General features: G+C 44.1%; 1 protein-coding gene across 4 annotated transcripts in view; it reads left to right on the forward strand.

Annotated features, from left to right (window-relative positions):
- The window catches only part of ARHGEF12 (Rho guanine nucleotide exchange factor 12), a 794,162-nt gene that overhangs the window by 113,595 nt on the left and 657,402 nt on the right, over positions 1-23,165 (forward strand). For all 4 annotated transcript variants that reach the window (XM_069224871.1, XM_069224872.1, XM_069224873.1 and 1 more), the window contains 6 exons: positions 13,331-13,388; positions 13,657-13,823; positions 14,505-14,582; positions 16,775-16,894; positions 18,738-18,872; positions 19,163-19,234. In XM_069224871.1, the coding sequence (XP_069080972.1) occupies positions 13,331-13,388; positions 13,657-13,823; positions 14,505-14,582; positions 16,775-16,894; positions 18,738-18,872; positions 19,163-19,234 (630 nt within the window). The remainder of the gene's footprint in view (positions 1-13,330; positions 13,389-13,656; positions 13,824-14,504; positions 14,583-16,774; positions 16,895-18,737; positions 18,873-19,162; positions 19,235-23,165) is intronic.

Raw genomic sequence — 23,165 nt, forward strand, 5'->3', positions numbered from 1 at the left:
CCATTCTAGGTACCAATGTCTCCCAGTGCTACAAGGCATGGTAAAGCATGCAGACCAAATTTTTAATGAGCCTCTGAAAGCAAGAATAATAACACCTAGAATAGAGAAAAAATATAAACCCGCACCTTCTGACCCTGATTACATCACCCATCAGGTGCCACCTGATTCAGTAGTGGTTAGTGCTGCAAGAAACAGAGCGAATGGTCAGTCCTCAGGAGATGCACCCCCTCCTGATAAGGAAAGCAGAAAATGTTATGCTGCAGGAAAGAGAGTTGCATCCCAAGCAGCAAACCAATGGATGATAGCTAATTCCCAGGCACTGCTAGCTCATTACGATAGAGCCCATTGGGATGAGAGGTAGGATATCATACAGCATCTCCCAAAAGAGCACCAGAAGAGGGCGCAACAGGTAGTAGAGGAAGGGCAAGCTATTAGTAACAACCAAATAAGATCTGCCCTTGATACCGCTACAAGGAGTGTGAACACAGCAGTCACTATTCATAGACATGCATGGCTGCGCCCCTCTGGTTTTCAACCAGAAATAGAACAGGCTGTGTTAAACGTGCCCTATGATAAGCATCTTTTTGGGCCACAGGTAGACACAGCAATAGAAGAACTACGAAAAGACTCAGACACAGCCAAGGCAATGGGTGCACTCTATTCTACACCATATAGAAAGTCATTTCGAAAGCCCCAGTTTCAAGGAGGTTTCAGACCACAATCTTCAGAGGCATCAACTTCCCAAACAAAGCCAACTTACCAAACCCAGTACCATCGAGGTGGGTTTAGAGGCACATATAGAGGACAATACTCTAGAGGTTTGGAATTTACCTCAATTTCTAAACAGCCTGCAACACAGCCAAAACAGTGACTTCCCTCACTCCCACTCCACAAGTCTCCTGTGGGGGGAAGACTACAGCAGTTCCACACACATTGGCAAAATATCACCGCAGACAACTGGGTGCTATCAATTATCCGCAATGGTTATTGCCTAAAATTTATAAACACTCCTCTAAATATTCCACCAAGGTATCTCAAGTTAACCCCAGAACATACAATTCTGTTACAAAAAGAGGTTCAATCTCTACTACTCAAACAAGCAATAGAGTTAGTTCAACTGTCTTAACTAGGAACAGGAGTTTATTCACTATACTTTCTAATTCCCCAAAAAGATGGCTAGGCCCCTCAATTTTTATATCCTATAAGAACATTTTCACATGGTAACTCTGCAGGGTGTTATCCCACTGCTACAAAAACAAGATTTTATGACAGCCTTAGACCTCAAGGATGCGTATTTCCATATACCCATCCATCCAGCCCACAGAAAATACCTCGGGTTTGTCATTCAAGGAAAGCACTACCAGCTCAAAGTGTTACTTTTCAGAATAACAACAGCTCCAAGGGTATTCACAAAGTTCTTAGCAGTAGTAGCAGCCTACCTAAGAAGACAACATATCCATGTCTTTCCATATCTAGACGATTGGCAATAAAATCAAGCAGTCGTACACAATGCCAAAATCATACACGTTATGTAATAGAAACCCTGCACACCCTAGGTTTTTCTATAAACTACCAAAAGTCACACCTTCAACCAGCACAAGTACAACCGTATTTAGGTGCTATCCTAAATACTCAAATAGCTCTAGCGTATCTAAATACACAAAGGATACAAGCTCTCCAAAATCTTAGTTCCATTTAAACATCCAAATCAACAATACACTGTAAGATTTGTCTTGAAAATCCTAGGAATGATGGCATCTTGCATTGCAATAGTTCCACACGCAAGATTAAACACGAGGCCCTTACAACAGTTCATTGCACAACAATGGTCACAGGCACACGGTCAACTCCAAGATCTAGTGTTGATAGACTGCCAAACACATATGTCCCTTCAGTGGTGGAATTGCAGCTGTCTAATCAAAGGGCGGTCGTTTCAAGACCCTGTGCCTCAAACCATAATTACAACAGATGCATCAATGATTGGTTGGGGAGCTCACCTAAGCAATCACATTATTCAGTGACAATGGTATGTCAAACAGAAACAGCTACACATAAACCACTTGGAGTTATTAGCTGTGTTTCTGGCCCTCAAAGCCTTTCATCCTCTTCTCACACAGAAGAATGTTCTTAATCAAAACAGGTAACATGACAACCATTTATTATCTCAACAAACAGGAAGGGACACATTCTGTCCCTTCTAGCCCAAAAAATGTGGAAATGGGCAATTCACAATCATATTCATCTATTAGCACAGAACATTCCAGGGATAGACAATCAGTTGCCAGATGTCCTCAGCAGAAATCACCAACAAACACACGAATGGGAGATTCATCCTCAAGTACTTCAAAAGTACTTTCAAAAGTGGGGAACACCAAACATGGATCTATTCGCAAAAACACAAAATGCCAAAACTTTGAATCCAGACACCCACATTCTCTATCCAAGGGCAATGCTCTATGGATCAGTTGGTCAGGAATATTTGCTTACGCTTTTCCCCCCTCTCCCACTCCTTCCATTTCTGGTCAACAAGTTGCGTCAAACTTCACTCAACATGATACTCATAGCACCAACATAGACACGTCAGCCATGGTACACAACACTACTAGATCTATCTGTAGTACTGCACTCCAAACTCCCATGCAGACCGGATGTGTTAACACAAAACAAAGGTCAAATCAGACATCCAAACCCCAATGCTTTCAATCTAGCAATTTGGATCCTGAAGTCATAGAATTTGGATATTGACAACTCACATCAGAATGTATGGAAGTTATTAAACAAGCAGGAAAACCCACTACTAGACAGTGCTGTGCAAACAAATGGAAAAGATGTATCTATTACTGTCAATCTAAAAATATAGATCCTCCTACAGCATCAATACAAGATACTGTATGCTATTTACTTCATTTGCAAAAATCAAATCTAGCATTTTCCTCAATAAAAATACACCTTACTGCAATAGCTGCATATTTATTTAGAGTTCCTGGCAATGAAAGCTTTCATGGAAGGCTTAAAATGCATCATTCCACCAAGAACACCACCAGTTCCATCTTGGAATCTAAATATAGTGCTTACAAGACTTATAGGACCACCTTTTGAACCCATGCACTTGTGCCAAATTCAATTTCTAACATGGAAAGTTGCCTTCCTAGTGGCAATTACTTCTTTAAGAAGAGTAAGTGAACTCACAAGCTTTTACTCTTGAGGAACCTTTCTTCCAAGTACACAAACACAAAGTTGTACTAAGAACAAATCCACAATTTCTACCAAAAGTAGTCTTACCATTTCATATCAAACAAACAGTGGAACTGCCAGTCTTCTTCCCACAGTCAGATTATGTGGCAGAAAGAACTCTACACACATTGGACCTCAAAAGAGCTCTAATGTACTCTATAGACAGAACTAAACAATTTAGAAAGACAAAACAACTTTTTGTAGCTTTCCAGCAACCACATACAGGCAATCCTATATCAAAACAAGGTTTAGCAAGATGGATTGTAAGGTGCATACAAACATGCTATATCAAAGCAAAAAGACAACTTGTAATCACCCCGAAAGCACATTCTACATGAAAGAAAGGTGCAACAATGACTTTTTTAGGAAATATACCACTGGCTGAAATATGTGAAGCAGCTACATGGTCAACACCTCATACATTTACTAAACATTACTGTGTGGACGTATTATCACAACAACAAGCCACAGTAGGACAGGCTGTTCTAAGAACATTATTTCAAACAACTTCAACTCCTACAGGCTAGCCACCGCTATTTTGGAAGGACAAACTGCTTTGTAGCCTATGCATACCATGTGTATCTGCAGCTACACATGCCATTGAACGGAAAATGTCACTTACCCAGTGTACATCTGTTTGTGGCATGTTCTGCTGTGGATTCACATGCACCCTCCCTCCTCCCCGGAAGCCTGTAGTCGTTTAAGTTAACACATTTGTACATATGTATGTACATTTACATTTGCATGGACATCTTTTTTTTTTTTTTTCCACTTATATACTCTATCACTCCTTCCCTTACCCTCTGCGGGAAAACAATCTAACAATATAGTCGATGCCCATGTGCAATGGAACCGAAGAGGAGGAGTCACTCGATCCCGTGACTTTAAAAGACTTCTTCAAAGAAAAACAACTTGTAACACTCCAAGCCCAACACTAGATGTCGAAATCGATATGCATAGCATGTGAATCTGAAGCAGAACATGCACAATTAGTCGGTAAGGACAGTAAACATACTCAGTGGCAATCATAATGTATATAACATTACAGTACTTCTCAATACAACTTTCACTAACACATTCACATCAACCATAAGCATGTAATATTTTCTTCAATTGTATTAGGCCATATAATGCAGCCATACAACCAAACACTAGGAGTCCCCACACTCCGGGACAAAAGAGCAAAAATTCTAGGTCAGGAAGTGCTTGAAAATAATGTTACCTTGTCTGTGGGGTTCGTAATTCCATGTTCCTTGAAATATATGGTGACCTTAAATAAAACTGTTCTGGAGGGGTCACTGAAACTTCAGCAGCCCCCTCATATATGCTGAATTTGTTGGAGATGCCCCTGCTCCTCCTTCGGTCACACAACGTATGCACTTTTTCAGCCCTATTCAACCTCCTTATGATGAATCATGGAGTGCCCTTGGGGCTCAGAGCCGGGAATGTTTAATGAGCGAATCCTGCTGTTTTGTTTATGTTGTGGCCTCAGCACATTTTTTCCCCCAATAAAGGGTGTCCTGTTCTACCCATGACTCCCAAAGCCTGGGTGGGCGTTAGAGGAGATGTCGGGGGAACTCAAAGGCCCTTGAATCATCACTGGCTGACAAGCTGCAGCAACCGACTTAGGTGCTGTGCTGGAGGGAGCCACACTCTTCTATGTTCCCGCTGGGTGGAAGCTGCTGCAGGCAAGGATGCAGTTGGCTTGAGCGCTGCACCTCACATAGATATGGCACTCAGTCACAGAAACGGCATAGCATGACTGTCCCAGGGGATGGTATCCCGGGGGCCAGTAGTTGACTCTTCTGCCGTGATCAATAAATTGATATTACACCAACTCATGGAGGTTTGGTCTTCCCCAGAAGAATTCATTCTAAATGCAGTGGAGCACCAACTGCTTGCTTTTGTTTTTCTCTTTGTTAAAGAGTCAAATCTTTCAAGTGATAAAAAACTGGCCCCATTGGGCTGATTTTCTTCACTTTTGTTTTTTCTCCTGGTTGTGAGCTGTAGGCTTCACAATAGAAACTGAGGGCCGTTAAAGGTTCAGCATACACGTTCCCGCCTAACTATAACTAAAGGTAAGTATACAGTTCCTACAAAAACCAAAAGCACTTCGTGCAGGTCTGAACCCCACCCCACATGGGGTAGCCCCTTTCAGGAGCAAGTGCTCTCAAACACCCCAAGGGGTGTCCTGTTTCATCATGGGGCAGCTCCACGTTGGGTTGGCGCTGCAATGCCCAGCGAGCCCCACTGGGGGACTCTTTGCCGGGGATCTTTTCTAGTTGCTGATGTTGGTGAGTTTCAGAAGAGTGTGGTGTTGAGAGTAGATTGATGCAGGAAAGGTAAATAAAAAATGATTAGGGGAGATCCAAAATCAGTTTAATGTGTAGGAGCCCCTATCATGATTTAAAAAACAACAGAGCGATGGATCCTTCTGACTCAGGTGTATGAATTGAATAAGGTCGACATGTTTCTAGTCTATTTAATGTCCCACCTGGATCATGGCAATTCGAATGGCAGATCGCCCCTTGTGCGTCTCGCTTGAGTCCCGTAGAGCATCTTGCCAGAGACCTACCCCATCCTCTGCCCTCGCTGGAGTTGATCTGAATTCTTAAAGCAGTCAAGTTGGTCACCTTCTTTATAGAACATGTAGAAACTACACACCTGTTTTGCAAGGGGTGGATTACATAGAGTTATCCGCTAAATACAGCCCCCATGACAGTACGGTAGGTTTCTGGTGCTAAAGAATTGTCATGATCCATGTGGGACATTAAATAGGCAAGAAAAAAAGCAGATACTGGAGGTTACCATGCTCAGTCCAATTAACGTGAATTTACCATGAGTGAGACTCGGGTAAAATGGGAAGTCAAAAGTGAAAAATCATGGTGGATGAAGTGGGTGGAACCCATTTGCTACACCCCTTCACAAACTACCCTCCTTTTTCCTCTCACTGTGCCCCTTATAAAAAATGCTTTGGAATGACCTATGTGGCAACACTGCTGTATAAGCCAATAAAATCGAATGCACAATCTTTATTTTTCCATGCTAATAATATCCATGATTGCTAACTTTGCATCCTTATATACATTACCTACATGTAAATAATCAAGGTATTTCCCCTTAGTAATGATCTTTGTTGTGAATACTTCATCAACCTGCAGATTTCTGACTTATTGAATTCTCTCCAGCCACCTCCCTCGTTCTGGAAAAGCTGAAATAGGTCTTCCATGTTGACATGTTGTGCCTCTTGGGCACCAGGACCAAACCCGGAAATGACATCAGAGTCAAATAAGACGTCTGAGGAAATGGTCTCACTAGAGATCCTGCAACATGTTTCTAGCTAAATGGCCATCTGTGAGGGCTCTGAAGTTGAGGCAGTGATGCCTGATGAAAGGGTGGGTGGATTGAAGGCCATTTGGCAGCTCAGCAGATATTTAACTTGGGAATACCCTGAGACAGCACCAAAGAAGCCGTCTTCATCCTAGAGAAATAGGCCCTGACGCTCTCAGGGATGCCTCCTCGGAGTGGGAAGTGGGTTGAGCAGAGGGTGAAGCAGACATCGCTGCATAAATGAATTCTTCTGGAAATCTGCTCTTGAATTGCATTGGCCTTCTTGGTGCCAGTGTAACTCGGGAAATGTTCATCATGTGAAACCTGACTGTCCTGTGATGGGACCACACTGTGCAGGTTTTCTGACCCCTTGGTAACTTCTTATCAAGATGATCAATTAGGCTAAATAAAATTGAGTTAAAGCTCTGGGAAAGATATTAGCATTAATCTGCAGGACCAGCTTGTCTGGAAAAAGTGATTTCTAAAGATGCTGGGCAGAGAAAGCCTGAAGGTCACTAAAAGGCCATTTAGAAAAATAAATGTTCAGTTTGAGTAACCTCAAAAGACAGCTGTGCATGGCCTCGAAGGATAAACCCATGAGTAATCATGTTATGCAGCCCATCTGAAATGTGAGCGCCAAATTAAAGTCCCATTGTAGCATGACAGATGGTGAAGGTGTAAGCAGATGAGTCAACCCCTTCAAAAAGCACATACAAGTAGGAGAATTGAGGAATAACTAATGATCACGCAAACAAAGATAAAGGCAAAAGGACAGATAAATAACCATATGCTGTCTTCACAGCAAAGCCTAGCTCTTCCAAAGGCAATGCAAAGTGAATCACATCTGACAAACACGATCCGAGAGGATCAACTTCCTCTTTGACACACCAAGAAACAAAGCCTAATCAGTGCCCAGAAAAACCTTTATTAGTGGAAGGGTAGCCCTCTGTCAATTTGTTGTCCACGAACTCTGTGGGCAGGTCAGAAGAACTTGAGATACCTGCTCAGTCTCAAGGCATGAAGATGGAAGCCCTGAGTTTACTATGCAGAACATGCCCCTCCCTCTGCCAGAGGAGGTTTAACTTGAGAGGAAACAAAAGAGGAGGCCACAGGAATAGTGGAGCAGATTAGTTGTAAAGGTACAGGAATACCGACCTACAGACATGCCCCAGAACAATCATCATGACCTTTATGAAGACACAAGGGCACGTGTCAGAATGAAGGGAAACATTTCTAGTTGATAAGTGGGCAGAAAATGCAGGGTCTTCCTGGGCGACTACTGGATCAGTAAGTTAATATTCATATCCTGCACGATGATTGACCAAATTCACTCTTCATGCTTCAGTGCCAAGGGGACCTGAATGAGAGAGCGCATCATGAATTACTCCTTGTGAAGGGAAAAGTTTAGGGAAGAAGGTCCAATATATGACAATGATTACCACATCGTTCTTAAGATCATAGAAATTAACAGGAGTAACACCCCTATTTGATTTAGTTCTCCAAAACCAACTGAATGGTCCCCTTGCTCAACCGAGTCTCTCCACATTGCTGTCATACTCTTTTGATGTAACAGAGAAAACTGGGATGACGAGTGAAGGCATGTCCTGGGTAGGAAGGATACAGCACTATTTCATGCTCATATGACCCAATGAGGAATTGTGATGGACTGTCAGCATTTCAAATGAAAGAACATCTTACTCCACACAGGCTGCATGTGTTCTCTTAACAGTGTACTGGAGCAGTTTGGAGGGGCTTGGTGAGAAGAAAGAGGACAGTTGTTGATGTCCTCAATGATTGTTTGAGCCTTCACACCTTCTAAAACTCCAAAAGAGCTCATTGGTCCGTTGAACAGGTTGCCAGGCCTGGCATGGCTTAAATCCAAGGCCGTGGGACTATCCTCTGAATTTATGGTTTTGCTGGTGTAAATATGCAAAGGGAAGCCAGTCGTGGTAGCTTGCAGTAGCCTAATTTAGCTTGAAGCACTCTAGAATCAAATCAACCTTCTTGCCGAAGACGCAAACTCCATCAAATGGCATGCCCAAAAGAGTTGTCACGATAGTGCCTGAAAATCCAGTGGTCTGCATCCAGGCATAGCAATTGATAGCTGTCATGGAACCCGTGCCACCTAGTCCACTGTATCCAGGTAAAAGTGGAGGATCTGTTGGGCTGTATTCTGTCGATCAGGTACCACTTCAAAAAGTGATCATGGAGGTGGTCTGGAAGATTTGTAACCAGAATTTCCTGTCCCCTACAAAGCATGGGAATAAAAGTCCAGAAGGCAGTTTGCATTAGTGAATTGAAAGACTAGGCTCTCTGAAGAGAAGACGTTCCCCATGGTTTTTGTCCATTTCTGTTTCCCTATAAATAGGCGTAAAAGGGCAAGATCCAGGATCCTGATTGTAGGAAGAGGAAGATTGAACACCAAGACTCTCTGGGGAAATGTAATTGTAGGAAGTTGGCTCTGTATGCACTATTTCAAAGTAAGGAATAGTATGCATAGAGTCAAAGGGTTCCCCTTAGAGGTAAGATAGTGGCAAAAAGAGATAATACTAATGCTCTATTTTGTGGTAGTGTGGTCGAGCAGTAGGCTTATCAAAGGAGTAGTGTTAAGCATTTGTTGTACATACACACAGGCAATAAATGAGGAACACACACTCAGAGACAAATCCAGCCAATAGGTTTTGTTATAGAAAAATATATTTTCTTAGTTTATTTTAAGAACCACAGGTTCAAATTCTACATGTAATATCTCATTTGAAAGGTATTGCAGGTAAGTACTTTAGGAACTTTGAATCATTACATTAGCATGTATACTTTTTACATAAAACACAATAAGCTGTTTTAAAAGTGGACAGTGCAATTTTCACAGTTCCTGGGGGAGGTAAAGTAATGTTAGTTTTAACAGGTAAGTAAGTCACTTACAGGTTTCAGTTTTTGGTCCAAGGTAGCCCACCATTGGGGGTTCAGAGCAACCCCAAAGTTATCACACCAGCAGCTCAGGGCCGGTCAGGTGCAAAGGTCAAAGAGGTGCCCAAAACACATAGGCTAAAATGGAGAGAAGGGGGTGCCCCGGTTCCAGTCTGCCAGCAGGTAAGTACCTGCGTCTTCGGAGGGCAGACCAGGGGGGTTTTGTAGGGCACCGGGGGGGACACAAGTCAGCACAAAAAGTACACCCTCAGCAGCGCGGGGGCGGCTGGGTGCAGTGTGCAAACACGCGTCGGGTTTTCAATGGTTTCCTATGAGAGATCAAGGGATCTCTTCAGCGTTGCAGGCAGGCAAGGGGGGGCTCCTCGGGGTAGCCACCACCTGGGCAAGGGAGAGGGCCTCCTGGGGGTCATTCCTGCACAGGAGTTCCATTCCTTTAGGTGCTGGGGGCTGCGGGTGCAGGGTCTTTTCCAGCCGTCGGGAAATGGAGTTCAGGCAGTCGCGGTCGGGGGAGCCTCGGGATTCCCTCTGCAGGCGTCGCTGTGGGGCTCAGGGGGGACAACTTTGGTTACTCACGGTCTCGGAGTCGCCGGAGGGTCCTCCCTGAGGTGTTGGTTCTCCACCAGTCGAGTCGGGGTCGCCGGGTGCAGTGTTGCATGTCTCACGCTTCTTGCGGGGAGTTGCAGGGGTCTTTAAATCTGCTACTTGAAACAAAGTTGCAGTTCTTTTGGAGCAGGGCCGCTGTCCTCGGGAGTTTCTTGTCTTTCTCGAAGCAGGGCAGTCCTCGGAGGATTCAGAGGTCGCTGGTCCCTTGGAAAGCGTCGCTGGAGCAGGTTTCTTTGGAAGGCAGGAGACAGGCCGGTGAGTCTGGGGCCAAAGCAGTTGGTGTCTTCTGTTCTTCCTCTGCAGGGGTTTTTCAGCTCAGCAGTCCTCTTCTTCTTGTAGTTTCAGGAATCTGTTTTCCTAGGTTCAGGGAAGCCCTTAAATACTAAATTTAAGGGCGTGTTTAGGTCTGGGGGGTTAGTAGCCAATGGCTACTAGCCCTGAGGGTGGGTACACCCTCTTTGTGCCTCCTCCCAAGGGGAGGGGGTCACATCCCTAATCCTATTGGGGAATCCTCCATCTGCAAGATGGAGGATTTCTAAAAGTTAGTCACTTCAGCTCAGGACACCTTAGGGGCTGTCCTGACTGGCCAGTGACTCCTCCTTGTTATTCTCATTATCTCTCCTGGACTTGCTGCCAAAAGTGGGGGCTGTGTCCAGGGGGCGGGCATCTCCACTAGCTGGAGTGCCCTGGGGCATTGTAACACGAAGCTTGAGCCTTTGAAGCTCACTGCTAGGTGTTACAGTTCCTGCAGGGGGGAGGTGTGAAGCACCTCCACCCAGAGCAGGCTTTGTTTCTGTCCTCAGAGAGCACAAAGGCTCTCACCGCATGAGGTCAGACACTTGTCTCTCAGCAGCAGGCTGGCACAGACCAGTCAGTCCTACACTGAACAATTGGGTAAAATACAGGGGGTATCTCTAAGATGCTCTCTGTGTGCATTTTTTAATAAATCCAACACTGGCATCAGTGTGGGTTTATTATTCTGAGAAGTTTGATACTAAACTTCCCAGTATTCAGTGTAGCCATTATGGAGCTGTGGAGTTCGTTTTTGACAGACTCCCAGACCATATACTCTTATGGCTACCCTGCACTTACAATGTCTAAGGTTTTGCTTAGACACTGTAGGGGCATAGTGCTCATGCACTGGTGCCCTCACCTATGGTATAGTGCACCCTGCCTTAGGGCTGTAAGGCCTACTAGAGGGGTGACTTATCTATACTGCATAGGCAGTGTGAGGTTGGCATGGCACCCTGAGGGGAGTGCCATGTCGACTTACTCCTTTTGTTCTCATCAGCACACACAAGCTGGCAAGCAGTGTGTCTGGGCTGAGTGAGGGGTCCCCAGGGTGGCATAAGATATGCTGCAGCCCTTAGAGACCTTCCCTGGCATCAGGGCCCTTGGTACCAGGGGTACCAGTTACAAGGGACTTACCTGGATGCCAGGGTGTGCCAATTGTGGAATCAAAAGTACATTTTAGGTGAAAGAACACTGGTGCTGGGGCCTTGTTAGCAGGGTCCCAGCACACTTCTCAGTCAAGTCAGCATCAGCATCAGGCAAAAAGTGGGGGGTAACTGCAACAGGGAGCCATTTATTTACAGTAATCCATAAAGACCTTTGAGTCACCAGGCACTGACAACTGGCAACTTGGTCATGGGAATGAGTGTATTTGTTCCTTTCAGTCAGGATGAGGTCCATCAAAGCTTTGTTGAATCAGAAGCAACAGCTCCGTGGAAGAGAAGGTAGGTTACAAGACGCGTGTCAATTTCCTCTACCAGTAAGGGCAGTTCTAACTCCTCAGTAGGCGTATCCTCCAAGGTCATAAAAAAGACTAAGGTCTCACATCTAGGTGAACTATCTAGACCACTGGCATCCTCAGTGTCAAAGAGTCACTGAAGTCAATAGGGTTCAAGATTTCTTGCCTCACTTATGACCTCATCGTCATGGTAGGCATGTGGATGCCCTTTGAATCTGAGCCAAATATTTCATTAAGCCAATTTAAGTACTCCTCACAAGAAAAGGGTATGAGTCAAGTTTCATCCTCCGCTGCCTGCTGCTCTGTACTTCTTGATATAATCCAAATATTCAGTATTTCAAAGTTCCTCAGTTTTTGCATCAAATATGAAATCTCCACTGAAGGAGTCAAGGGTGCACCTGGTACCAGTGGCAGACCACTGGCAAGGCTTTGATAAGTGGTAGGGAAGGAGAAGCTGCCCGTGTCGATTGGCATCAGATGGCAGAAGAAGGGAGTTGGCAGAAGCCTACCGAAAGCTTGGTCAGAATTCCAGAAAGCTTCTTAAGACTAGAAGGCTCATCAGAGGGAGCCGAAATAGAACAGAAGATGGCCAGAAAAGCCTAGGTGAAAGCCACATTATGAGCAGCGTCAGCCCCAGCTGTGGGGGAAATTGGAGAGAGTACATTTCTCTGGGTCTTGATTTACTATAGGAGCCGGTTCCAACTCTGTGTGTATGTTCACCAAGATAGGCTCCAAAGACATTTTTGAGGCTTTGGGGTCCTAGAGAAAGGTCTGACTGTCAGCTCTCCTCTTCGAGTGGGATCAGCATAGGGAAGAGGAAAAATCCATCTTGCTGTGCTTCTTGTGAGATGACTTGGTCTTTGAAGTCCGCCTGCTCTGATGAATTGCTTGTCAACAGTGAACCAGTTGAAGACCTAGAGCAATTGTGGACTTGTGCTGTGAAGACACTTGCCTCTCACTCCTTGATGGCCTTGGCATGCATGAGGCCACATTGCTGACCAGACCATGAGTTGTGTTTGAATCCAAAGCAGCAAAGTCACACCTTGTGAGAGTCTGAGCTCAACATCTGCTACAGGAATTAAATCACACAAACCCTGAAACCTTCAGGTAGACATTCTGCTTTAGGGCAAGGCAATAAACAGATTTTTGGAGGAAAATGTTGTGAACAGAGCAACCCTAGATACATGGTGAATGCCGCAGTAAACAAAAGGAATTGAAGTCAGTGCACCAGGGTGGTACCTTATTGGGTCTGTAGCACATGTTTGTGGCTGGTCGTAGAGCCAAGTCATAACTGTGCCACCATCTGTTGGCTCTGGAGATCTATTTTAATTTTGCCAGATCTAGTCTGTCACCTAGAGGAGATGGAATGGATGCAGAATCTGCAGGTATAAGTATCCATCTGAAATGTTTATATTGGGTCTAGAGATTAAACCAGATTTTGTATTCCAAGGCATATTTCTTTACTAATCAATGTTTTTTTTGCAGGTCAATGGAACGTTGGTTACTCGATCCAATCACCTGGAAGTGGTGCAGCTGATTAAGTGTACGTGAATTATTTGACCTTCAATGTGATCAACACAGACTTTCAGAGCAAGACCGCTAGCTCTCATTAGTTTAGTCAGTCCTCGGATAGCTCTGGATTGCAGTTTGTAGCCGATATTGAATTGTGTAAGACTGTGTGTGCCTTTCAGTAGTTTGTTTGTAGAGTTTTGAGTTAGAACCACAATTAATGAATGAGTTCTGGAATAATGCCCTGTTTCAAAGATATGACCTTTTTAGGATGCCTAATGTATTTTTATTTCCTACTGTAGCGGGCTCCTATGTAGCTCTCACCGTGCAGGGACGCCCACCAGGGTCTCCCCAAATCCCATTAGCTGATTCTGAGGTGGAATCGTTAACGTTTGGGTCAAACATGGCTCCCCACTCACCTGGAATTACACTGAACACCGAAAGGATCACCAGCCCTGTGCTGATGGGGGTAAGATACAGAAAGCCTTTGAACCTAGTCTGTTATTTTTTAAAATGCATGATTTGACCCCAGTGTTCCCTATACTCTGTTTTCTGGAGGTCTTTTCTGTTTCTCTCATTTTCATGCAGTGGTCACCTCTAATGCTTGGGCTTATTCATAGTATTGTTACATGGAGCTATCTCCAGTTGCACAGTGTACCTTGTTTAGCCTTTCCATATATTTGGAACCGGTTATCTGAATTGGTCTGTATGCCTTGGCGATTTCCCTTGTCGTTTGAAAACAGCAGGTGCACTGTTGTTGAGTCCTTTGATCTGTTTTGAGTCTGAGTTTGGAATATTATAGGATTTTGTTGTCCTAATTTTTTCTTGAACTGAATTGCCTCTTTTTAAAAACCCATGTTATGTTCTACGACCTACGTCTGTGCCTTTATTATTTCTTCCAGCACCTCCCTCTTTGGTTGATCTTTCCACATTGTGACATATAATGAGCTCTAACTATCTTGGCTCTCAGTATACGCACTTTCAGGCTTTTGGTCCAGATGTTTTTCTCTGTATGTCAGTTGATACTATTGTGAATGCCCTGTTGTGGCATTTTCATTTTTACTTGGTAAATGATGCCGCTTGTATAAGAGCTCATGACTTTACATCATTCTCTCTGTGTCCCTTACCTCTTGCCTCATCTCTGCCCTAGGAGGAGAACAGTTTTGTTCACAGCCAGAAAGTTGAGATTCTCAGAAAAATGCTGCACCAGGAGATGGAGCAGTTGCAGGTATGAGCACAGTGTATGTGAAGTGAAGTGTCAATGCTACTCTGATAATTTCCTAACCGTACTGCTGAGTATAAGAAGGGAACGGCCTGGTGCTGGAATTTGCATTTCTTTATTTTTTTAATCCAACGTGCTGATGCGAATGGTGTGTCCATGACTTTTTGCCCTACACTAGTGCTACCGTTAGACACAACTCCTGGCACCATCATGCACATGATCCAAGCCCCTAAAACGTGTTGCATCATTTAATCTCAACAAATTACCCCTCCTACATGCGCACATCGCATCAAGCCTGCCATCCCAAGCTGAGCAACATATATCTTTGATTCACAGACGGAAAAATAAATGGTAAATTATCTGTCTATTTGTAAAAATGCATATTTACTCCTTTGGGCGTTTGGCGCTGAATAACAAGTGTTTATTATTACTCAATTTAAGGACACTCGTTTTGTTGGCCTTGGAAGGGAGAACGGCAGAGTTGATCAGCTGTGATTTTGGGGTCAATTACAGGTTTCTGGAGCGGAGGCATTAGTCTACTGAGCCACTTGACCCAGATCGGCTGCCATCATCTTTAAGTTTTATTCTAGACCATGGGCACTCGCAAACATTTTCCTAGGGGCCAAAAAGTTTGGTCGGTGGTGTAACTGGGTGGTGTGGGGGGGTGGGAGGGGGGTTAAAATTGGGGGAGGAGGGATTAACATTGGTGGAGGGAGGTGTAAGGTGGGATTGTAGGGAAACAAAGCAAGTACATCTATTGACGGCATTGAATTGCAAAATGTGGACCTAGAAAACTTGAGTACAATTCCTGGCTTCCCCAGTTGGCAAAATTGGTTGATGCTAGTCAATTGTTTTATTTCACTTTCAAACATTTTGTTCCATTATCACATATGGAAGGACCTCAAAATACACAACTTTAGGATGTGTGCTGTACAAAAACGTCTGCTATGGTTAATTGAATAAGCCATAATGTTCATGTATAATTGCAACCCAAAGAGTACACATAACTGATTTGCTTCTTAGTTCACCTTTGGCATTATCAAGGTCGGGGAGCAGTGATGAATGTTTCAAAAGTCATGCTAGAAAGCTATCACTTAAATAAAAGACACTTTACAATGCACTGATATAATCTGCTGTACTAAGTTGAAACGATTCTGAATCTTAATGAAGTACACTTTTTAATTTTGAAGAGGCTTTATCATATTTTTTTACACATTTGCTGCAACATGTCTTTCTAAATGAAGGTGATCCTAACGTTAAGCTGTGCAGGACATCCTAATCATTTCCTTTCTTTAGCTGCAATAAATCTTCAAATACGTGGTTGCCCATTCATTTAACATATTTCTTAATGTTAGTGCTGAGTAGAGTTAACGCAAGCCTGGTTCTGCTGTTGACCAGGGTGGGGACATGTAAAGGTCAGAGGGGCAGCCCCGGGCCATACTTTGAGCATCTTGGCTCTAGACTATATATTAAAACATTATGGCACAAGTTAACCAAAATGGCCAAGTCTGCTTACTTCTTTTTTCATGTTCGCTGGTTCCTCTGCTAATGCTTGAAATGTTGTGCATATATCACTGAAGAGCCATTCTCCTATTTTCTTTTTTTTTTATAAGACTCCTAGTCTCTATCCCCCTTCCTGACTGGATTTTTTGAGAATATCTATCTTTCGCATTCATATTCATGTATCAACTACTTGCTTACCGACTTTCACTTACTGCTACTAAACAGTTGAGATCTGTAACCTAATTCAATGCCCGACATGCAGTTCATTGCCTGACACGTAATTAACTGCTGAACATGTTCTCTGCGCTTGATGCAAGTTTCAATTCTGTGTAAAGCAAGCCAGTAAGCACAGTAGTGAAGGGATCCTTTATAAAACTGCAAAATAAATACTTATACAGCTCGCTACAGATCCACAACAGAGGCTAGCCGGCTACTGTCCAATATAATTTATCACTGCCCAATTGACTGCAATATTCTTAATAACCATGCTAGCCATTTTACAGCAGAATTCACCTTTAAACGGGGATGAAGCACAACTAAAAACATTATCCACATTTTACTGCATTTACTCCAGTGAGCATGAATTTCAAACCCATAAAGAGTGCCTTGATTTTGAAAAAGCTAGAGGACCTTATAAATGGTAGAAATGTGCTACGCAAATGCCTGCGGAAAAAAAAATAATGTATATTTTTCAGTCTTTACAGGAGGATTATGGTCGAGCTCCTTCCTCGCGCCTCCACAAGGAGATTCAAGAGGCAAAGAAGCACATTCCACAACTTCAAGAACAGCTCTCTAAAGCCACTGGGCTGCCACAGGTAGCAATTCTGCGCAAACCTAACTAAAGACAATTTTAATTCCAGAGACTTCACATAGCAAAAACACATTACTTTTTAGCTAGATCATCCTCTCCTTGCACAGAAGAAATGCAAACCCTAGACTTGGCTTCATTAATAAAATAAAAAAAGGTATCCCAATAACCATATGTTTCCTACAGGAAACAAATGTGTTGTAGGCTCGGTCTCTGTCCCATGCCAGGAGTTCTTTTGCTCAGCACTTTTCATCCGAGGGCAAGTAATTTTCTCACACCCAGGGTTTCACACTAGCATCTCAGATGGAAGTCTCCTTTGCCCTATTCATGAGAACAATTTTAAAGGGAAATTTAATAAAATGCTTTGGTAGCGCTTCACACACTTGCATGTCTACTGACACCCATTCTTAAAAATAGTACTTTCAGTTCTCTTTTAAAAAGAGGCTGAGATAACATATATTCAGAAATGTCGCTTATAAGCATGTTTGCAGACCCATAAGGATGAAGGAAAATCATTTCCATTTTACAGAAAAAAATCTTATAAGGCCTCTTAAGTTACAGGTTTTTTTTTTTAAAGAAAGTAATTTTCTTATCCAAGTTCCTATTTAATTACTGGAAACCAGCAACTGACTGGCGGGCAGGGTCTGTCTATATCATACAGTATTTGATTACCGTACATTTTTATCGAAGGGTTAATGCTCTACCCCAACCTCGCCCCACCCACAGTCACGAATAATTAATTTAATATCTGAGCTGCTTTCACCTGACAAATGCGGTGCCCCTGACAGTTTTTACATTTAAAAAAAAGCGCATAACTTGTTTTTGCTTTTTCAGCTTTTCCAGTTTAATTTTATTTTTACATTCAAGACTCAACAAAAGGATACACAGGCTGCTTTCCTAATATCGAGAGATGTCCCTATTCTTCAAAATCTTAATATATCAGTAAACGATTGATCAACATTTCTATATATGTAGATAACTTGAGTGCAAAGATAGGTTACTTGCGTTTTCCTTATTTTTCCATCTATGAGTGTTAGTCATGACTGTGCAAATTATTACATATAAAATTAACAAGTTGTCTATATCTGAGTTTCCATTGTACTAAGTGAACCATTCAGATAAAATACAGGAACCTTCTGCTCATATTCATGGATTTTCCTGTTTCCCCTGCTTTACAGCGCCCTCATCTTGCACTTCCTGAGGTCCTTAACCCTTGTCTTTTTGCAGTTACTGAACGCGCATGATCTGTGCTGCTTATAGTGCTTGCCGCCTCCTTCCATTCTGTTTGTTCTTAAGAAATCTACTTTCTCAATCATTTACAAAATCGCAATGACCAAGCTTCTTCTGGGTCTAGAGCACCCTATATACACACTCCTTGCATTCATTAGACACCAATGAAATCAGCATTTTCCACTGAGCACATACTTGTCCTTCTGCTTTCTCCTCCGATCTTTTTGCATTGAACGAGTACCTTCTGCTTCGTCTGTATGCACAGGACTCTTCTAACAGAATTTTTAGTCCGGCTTTACTGCTAGATTGTCTCCTTCTCCCACCTATGTTAGCTCCTGCCCAGACTACATTTCCTCCTTAGCCAAAGCACATCATACTTTTGAACTGCAGGTCTCATCCCAGTCCCTTCAAATGGTGATCTTCATATAATCACAGATTCCTTTACTCCTCCAGCTACTCCGCTTGCTCACTCACAACGTATGTCCAACATGTTCACTTTCTTTAATTTTCAACTCCCCAGTTTCCTGCTACTTAGTCCAGGATCTAGGTGGGGTGTTTGGTGCCTGTGGAGGTCAGCCTCTTGTGGTAATGTCTAGTGAAATTCTTTTTCTGTTTCTTAGGATAGCATGTGGGCCTGCAGACTTGGCACAGAATCTCTACAAATCAATGAGATGGAGGCAGACAGCAGTGACGGAGTAGTCAAGACAGACTGCAGCAGTATAGAAGGGTTGTGTCCAGGCAGTCAAAACATTGATGTGAGTGTTGCAATGAATATTTTCCATTCATCTCTACAAACCTGACTTTCTCCTGCTAATGCTATTTATGAATTTACTTCATTACAAATATCTCAACTGTGGGGCTTCAAGACTAGGAACTGTGCTTTAGCATCACATTCTTTAAATCTAACATCCTTGAACTCTGTCTGTTCGCTTCAATATCCTGCACTGTTACTACTGTGTAAAACTATATGCAACATTCTGAGATTTGATAGATTTGAACTGATGATCTGTCCTGTCCTATGTGCTTACTGTTTATCATTCTTCAGAGTCCACAGAGGGGCCTCAAGGAGAAACTTTCCACAGAAGAAAGTCCAGAAAAGAGTGAGCTTCATGACACAGTGAGTGTGATACGTATCCTTTAAGCCTCATCCTATCCCGCTAGCAAGTTTGTCATAGGCCCAAAGGTAGAACGCACACAGAGCACATCTTGTTACCTATTCGTTTTAGTGAAATGATTTTCACTGCATGGCATCCATACTGTGTTTCCTGTAACAGCTCTTGTCTTGGGTCATTTTATATATTTCAATCATAGCATCTTCCTCCCTGTGACAGGGTAAAGTCATAGACCTGCCTTCGAACTTGACATGGCTGTGAAGTCTTCCTACAGTGAAGTGCAGTCATATAGCCTTGCTTTATTCTGCAGGATGCAGTTAGATCACTTTTTTCCTGCAAGAAAGAAAGACTCACATCTTTCTCTACAAGAGTCCCTTACTATTTCTGGCTAACCTATTGTAGGAATGAACCATTTGGTAAGGAACTGAATTTACTGAATGCGCATGGATGGGTAGTTGAAAGAAATTAGGCCTCTCTGTATGGCCACCCTGGCTTTCTCACCTTTTGCCCTATATTTGTGATGGCTGTAAAACCGGTACACTTTACCCCTGCCAACTAGTGATACAGTTCCTTTGTTTCCCCTCTCAACATGGTGAAATTGGCATACTCTGAACTAACATGTTTAACTTGCCTCTAAGTCCCTAGTATATGGTAGAAAAGGTACCCAGTGTCTGCATATTAAATACCACTAGTGGACTGCAACAGCCATTGTTCAGCCACTACAGTCACAGTGTAGACATGACTGCAGACCTGGTATTTGTATCGTGGTGTAGCAAGGTTGGTAGTGTTATGTGGTATGACTGAGGATCTTACCATGTAATACTTGCACGTTACCCAGACGTGGACCTCTTATTCACACCTGTAAACCTTAAGCTCAGTCCTGGTTGAGTGACAAAGAGCAGTCAGGCTACTATGTGGAACATGTATTAAGCATTTTACCACACCAACATGGACGATAAGTAATTGACACAACACAAAAGAAATCTGACACCAATTTATAAAAATAAAGCAGATTTGTATATTAATTTAGACACAAAAGCCAAGTCGATACTTTGCACGTAACCGGAGTGTAAGGAAATGCCTCCTTGGCATGGTTGCCCCCTGACTTTTTGCCTTTGCTGATGCTATGTTTACAATTGAAAGTGTGCTGAGGCCTGCTAACCAGGCCCCAGCACCAGTGTTCTTTCCCTAACCTGTACTTTTGTATCCACAATTGGCAGACCCTGGCATCCAGATAAGTCCCTTGTAACTGGTACTTCTAGTACCAAGGGCCCTGATGCCAAGGAAGGTCTCTAAGGGCTGCAGCATGTCTTATGCCACCCTGGAGACCTCTCACTCAGCACAGACACACTGCTTGCCAGCTTGTGTGTGCTAGTGAGGACAAAACGAGTAAGTCGACATGGCACTCCCCTCAGGGTGCCATACCAGCCTCTCACTGCCTATGCAGTATAGGTAAGACACCCCTCTAGCAGGCCTTACAGCCCTAAGGCAGGGTGCACTATACCATAGGTGAGGGTACCAGTGCATGAGCATGGTACCCCTACAGTGTCTAAACAAAACCTTAGACATTGTAAGTGCAGGGTAGCCATAAGAGTATATGGTCTGGGAGTCTGTCAAACACGAACTCCACAGCACCATAATGGCTACACTGAAAACTGGGAAGTTTGGTATCAAACTTCTCAGCACAATAAATGCACACTGATGCCAGTGTACATTTTATTGTAAAATACACCACAGAGGGCACCTTAGAGGTGCCCCCTGAAACTTAACCGACTGTCTGTGTAGGCTGACTAGTTCCAGCAGCCTGCCACACCAGAGACATGTTGCTGGCCCCATGGGGAGAGTGCCTTTGTCACTCTGAGGCCAGTAACAAAGCCTGCACTGGGTGGAGATGCTAACACCTCCCCCAGGCAGGAGCTGTGACACCTGGCGGTGAGCCTCAAAGGCTCACCCCTTTGTCACAGCCCAGCAGGGCACTCCAGCTTAGTGGAGTTGCCCGCCCCCTCCGGCCACGGCCCCCACTTTTGGCGGCAAGGCTGGAGGGAACAAAGAAAGCAACAAGGAGGAGTCACCGGCCAGTCAGGACAGCCCCTAAGGTGTCCTGAGCTGAGGTGACTCTGACTTTTAGAAATCCTCCATCTTGCAGATGGAGGATTCCCCCAATAGGGTTAGGATTGTGACCCCCTCCCCTTGGGAGGAGGCACAAAGAGGGTGTACCCACCCTCAGGGCTAGTAGCCATTGGCTACTAACCCCCCAGACCTAAACACGCCCTTAAATTTAGTATTTAAGGGCTACCCTGAACCCTAGAAAATTAGATTCCTGCAACTACAAGAAGAAGGACTGCCTAGCTGAAAACCCCTGCAGAGGAAGACCAGAAGACGACTACTGCCTTGGCTCCAGAAACTCACCGGCCTGTCTCCTGCCTTCCAAAGATCCTGCTCCAGCGACGCCTTCCAAAGGGACCAGCGACCTCGACATCCTCTGAGGACTGCCCTGCTTCGAAAAGACAAGAAACTCCCGAGGACAGCGGACCTGCTCCAAGAAAGGCTGCAACTTTGTTTCCAGCAGCCTTGAAAGAACCCTGCAAGCTCCCCGCAAGAAGCGTGAGACTTGCAACACTGCACCCGGCGACCCCGACTCGGCTGGTGGAGATCCAACACCTCAGGAGGGACCCCAGGACTACTCTGATACTGTGAGTACCAAAGCCTGTCCCCCCTGAGCCCCCACAGCGCCGCCTGCAGAGGGAATCCCGAGGCTTCCCCTGACCGCGACTCTTTGAATCCAAAGTCCCGACGCCTGGGAGAGACCCTGCACCCGCAGCCCCCAGGACCTGAAGGACCGGACTTTCACTGGAGAAGTGACCCCCAGGAGTCCCTCTCCCTTGCCCAAGTGGAGGTTTCTCCGAGGAACCCCCCCCTTGCCTGCCTGCAGCGCTGAAGAGATCCCGAGATCTCTCATAGACTAACATTGCGAACCCGACGCCTGTTTCTACACTGCACCCGGCCGCCCCCGCGCCGCTGAGGGTGAAATTTCTGTGTGGGCTGGTGTCCCCCCCGGTGCCCTACAAAACCCCCTTGGTCTGCCCTCCGAAGACGCGGGTACTTACCTGCAAGCAGACCGGAACCGGGGCACCCCCTTCTCTCCATTCTAGCCTATGTGTTTTGGGCACCACTTTGAACTCTGCACCTGACCGGCCCTGAGCTGCTGGTGTGGTGACTTTGGGGTTGCTCTGAACCCCCAACGGTGGGCTACCTTGGACCAAGAACTGAACCCTGTAAGTGTCTTACTTACCTGGTAAAACTAACAAAAACTTACCTCCCCCAGGAACTGTGAAAATTGCACTAAGTGTCCACTTTTAAAACAGCTATTTGTCAATAACTTGAAAAGTATACATGCAATTTTTATGATTTAAAGTTCCTAATGTACTTACCTGCAATACCTTTCAAACAAGATATTACATGTTAAATTTGAACCTGTGGTTCTTAAAATAAACTAAGAAAAGATATTTTTCTATAACAAAACCTATTGGCTGGATTTGTCTCTGAGTGTGTGTACCTCATTTATTGTCTATGTGTATGTACAACAAATGCTTAACACTACTCCTTGGATAAGCCTACTGCTCGACCACACTACCACAAAATAGAGCATTAGTATTATCTATTTTTACCACTATTTTACCTCTAAGGGGAACCCTTGGACTCTGTGCATGCTATTCCTTACTTTGAAATAGCACATACAGAGCCAACTTCCTACATTGGTGGATCAGCGGTGGGGTACAAGACTTTGCATTTGCTGGACTACTCAGCCAATACCTGATCACACGACAAATTCCAAAATTGTCATTAGAAATTGATTTTTGCAATTTGAAAAGTTTTCTAAATTCTTAAAAGACCTGCTAGGGCCTTGTGTTAGATCCTGTTTAGCATTTCTTTTAG

The sequence above is a fragment of the Pleurodeles waltl genome, chromosome 3_1, assembly GCF_031143425.1.
Source record: "Pleurodeles waltl isolate 20211129_DDA chromosome 3_1, aPleWal1.hap1.20221129, whole genome shotgun sequence".
Classification (NCBI taxonomy): Eukaryota; Metazoa; Chordata; class Amphibia; order Caudata; family Salamandridae; genus Pleurodeles; species Pleurodeles waltl.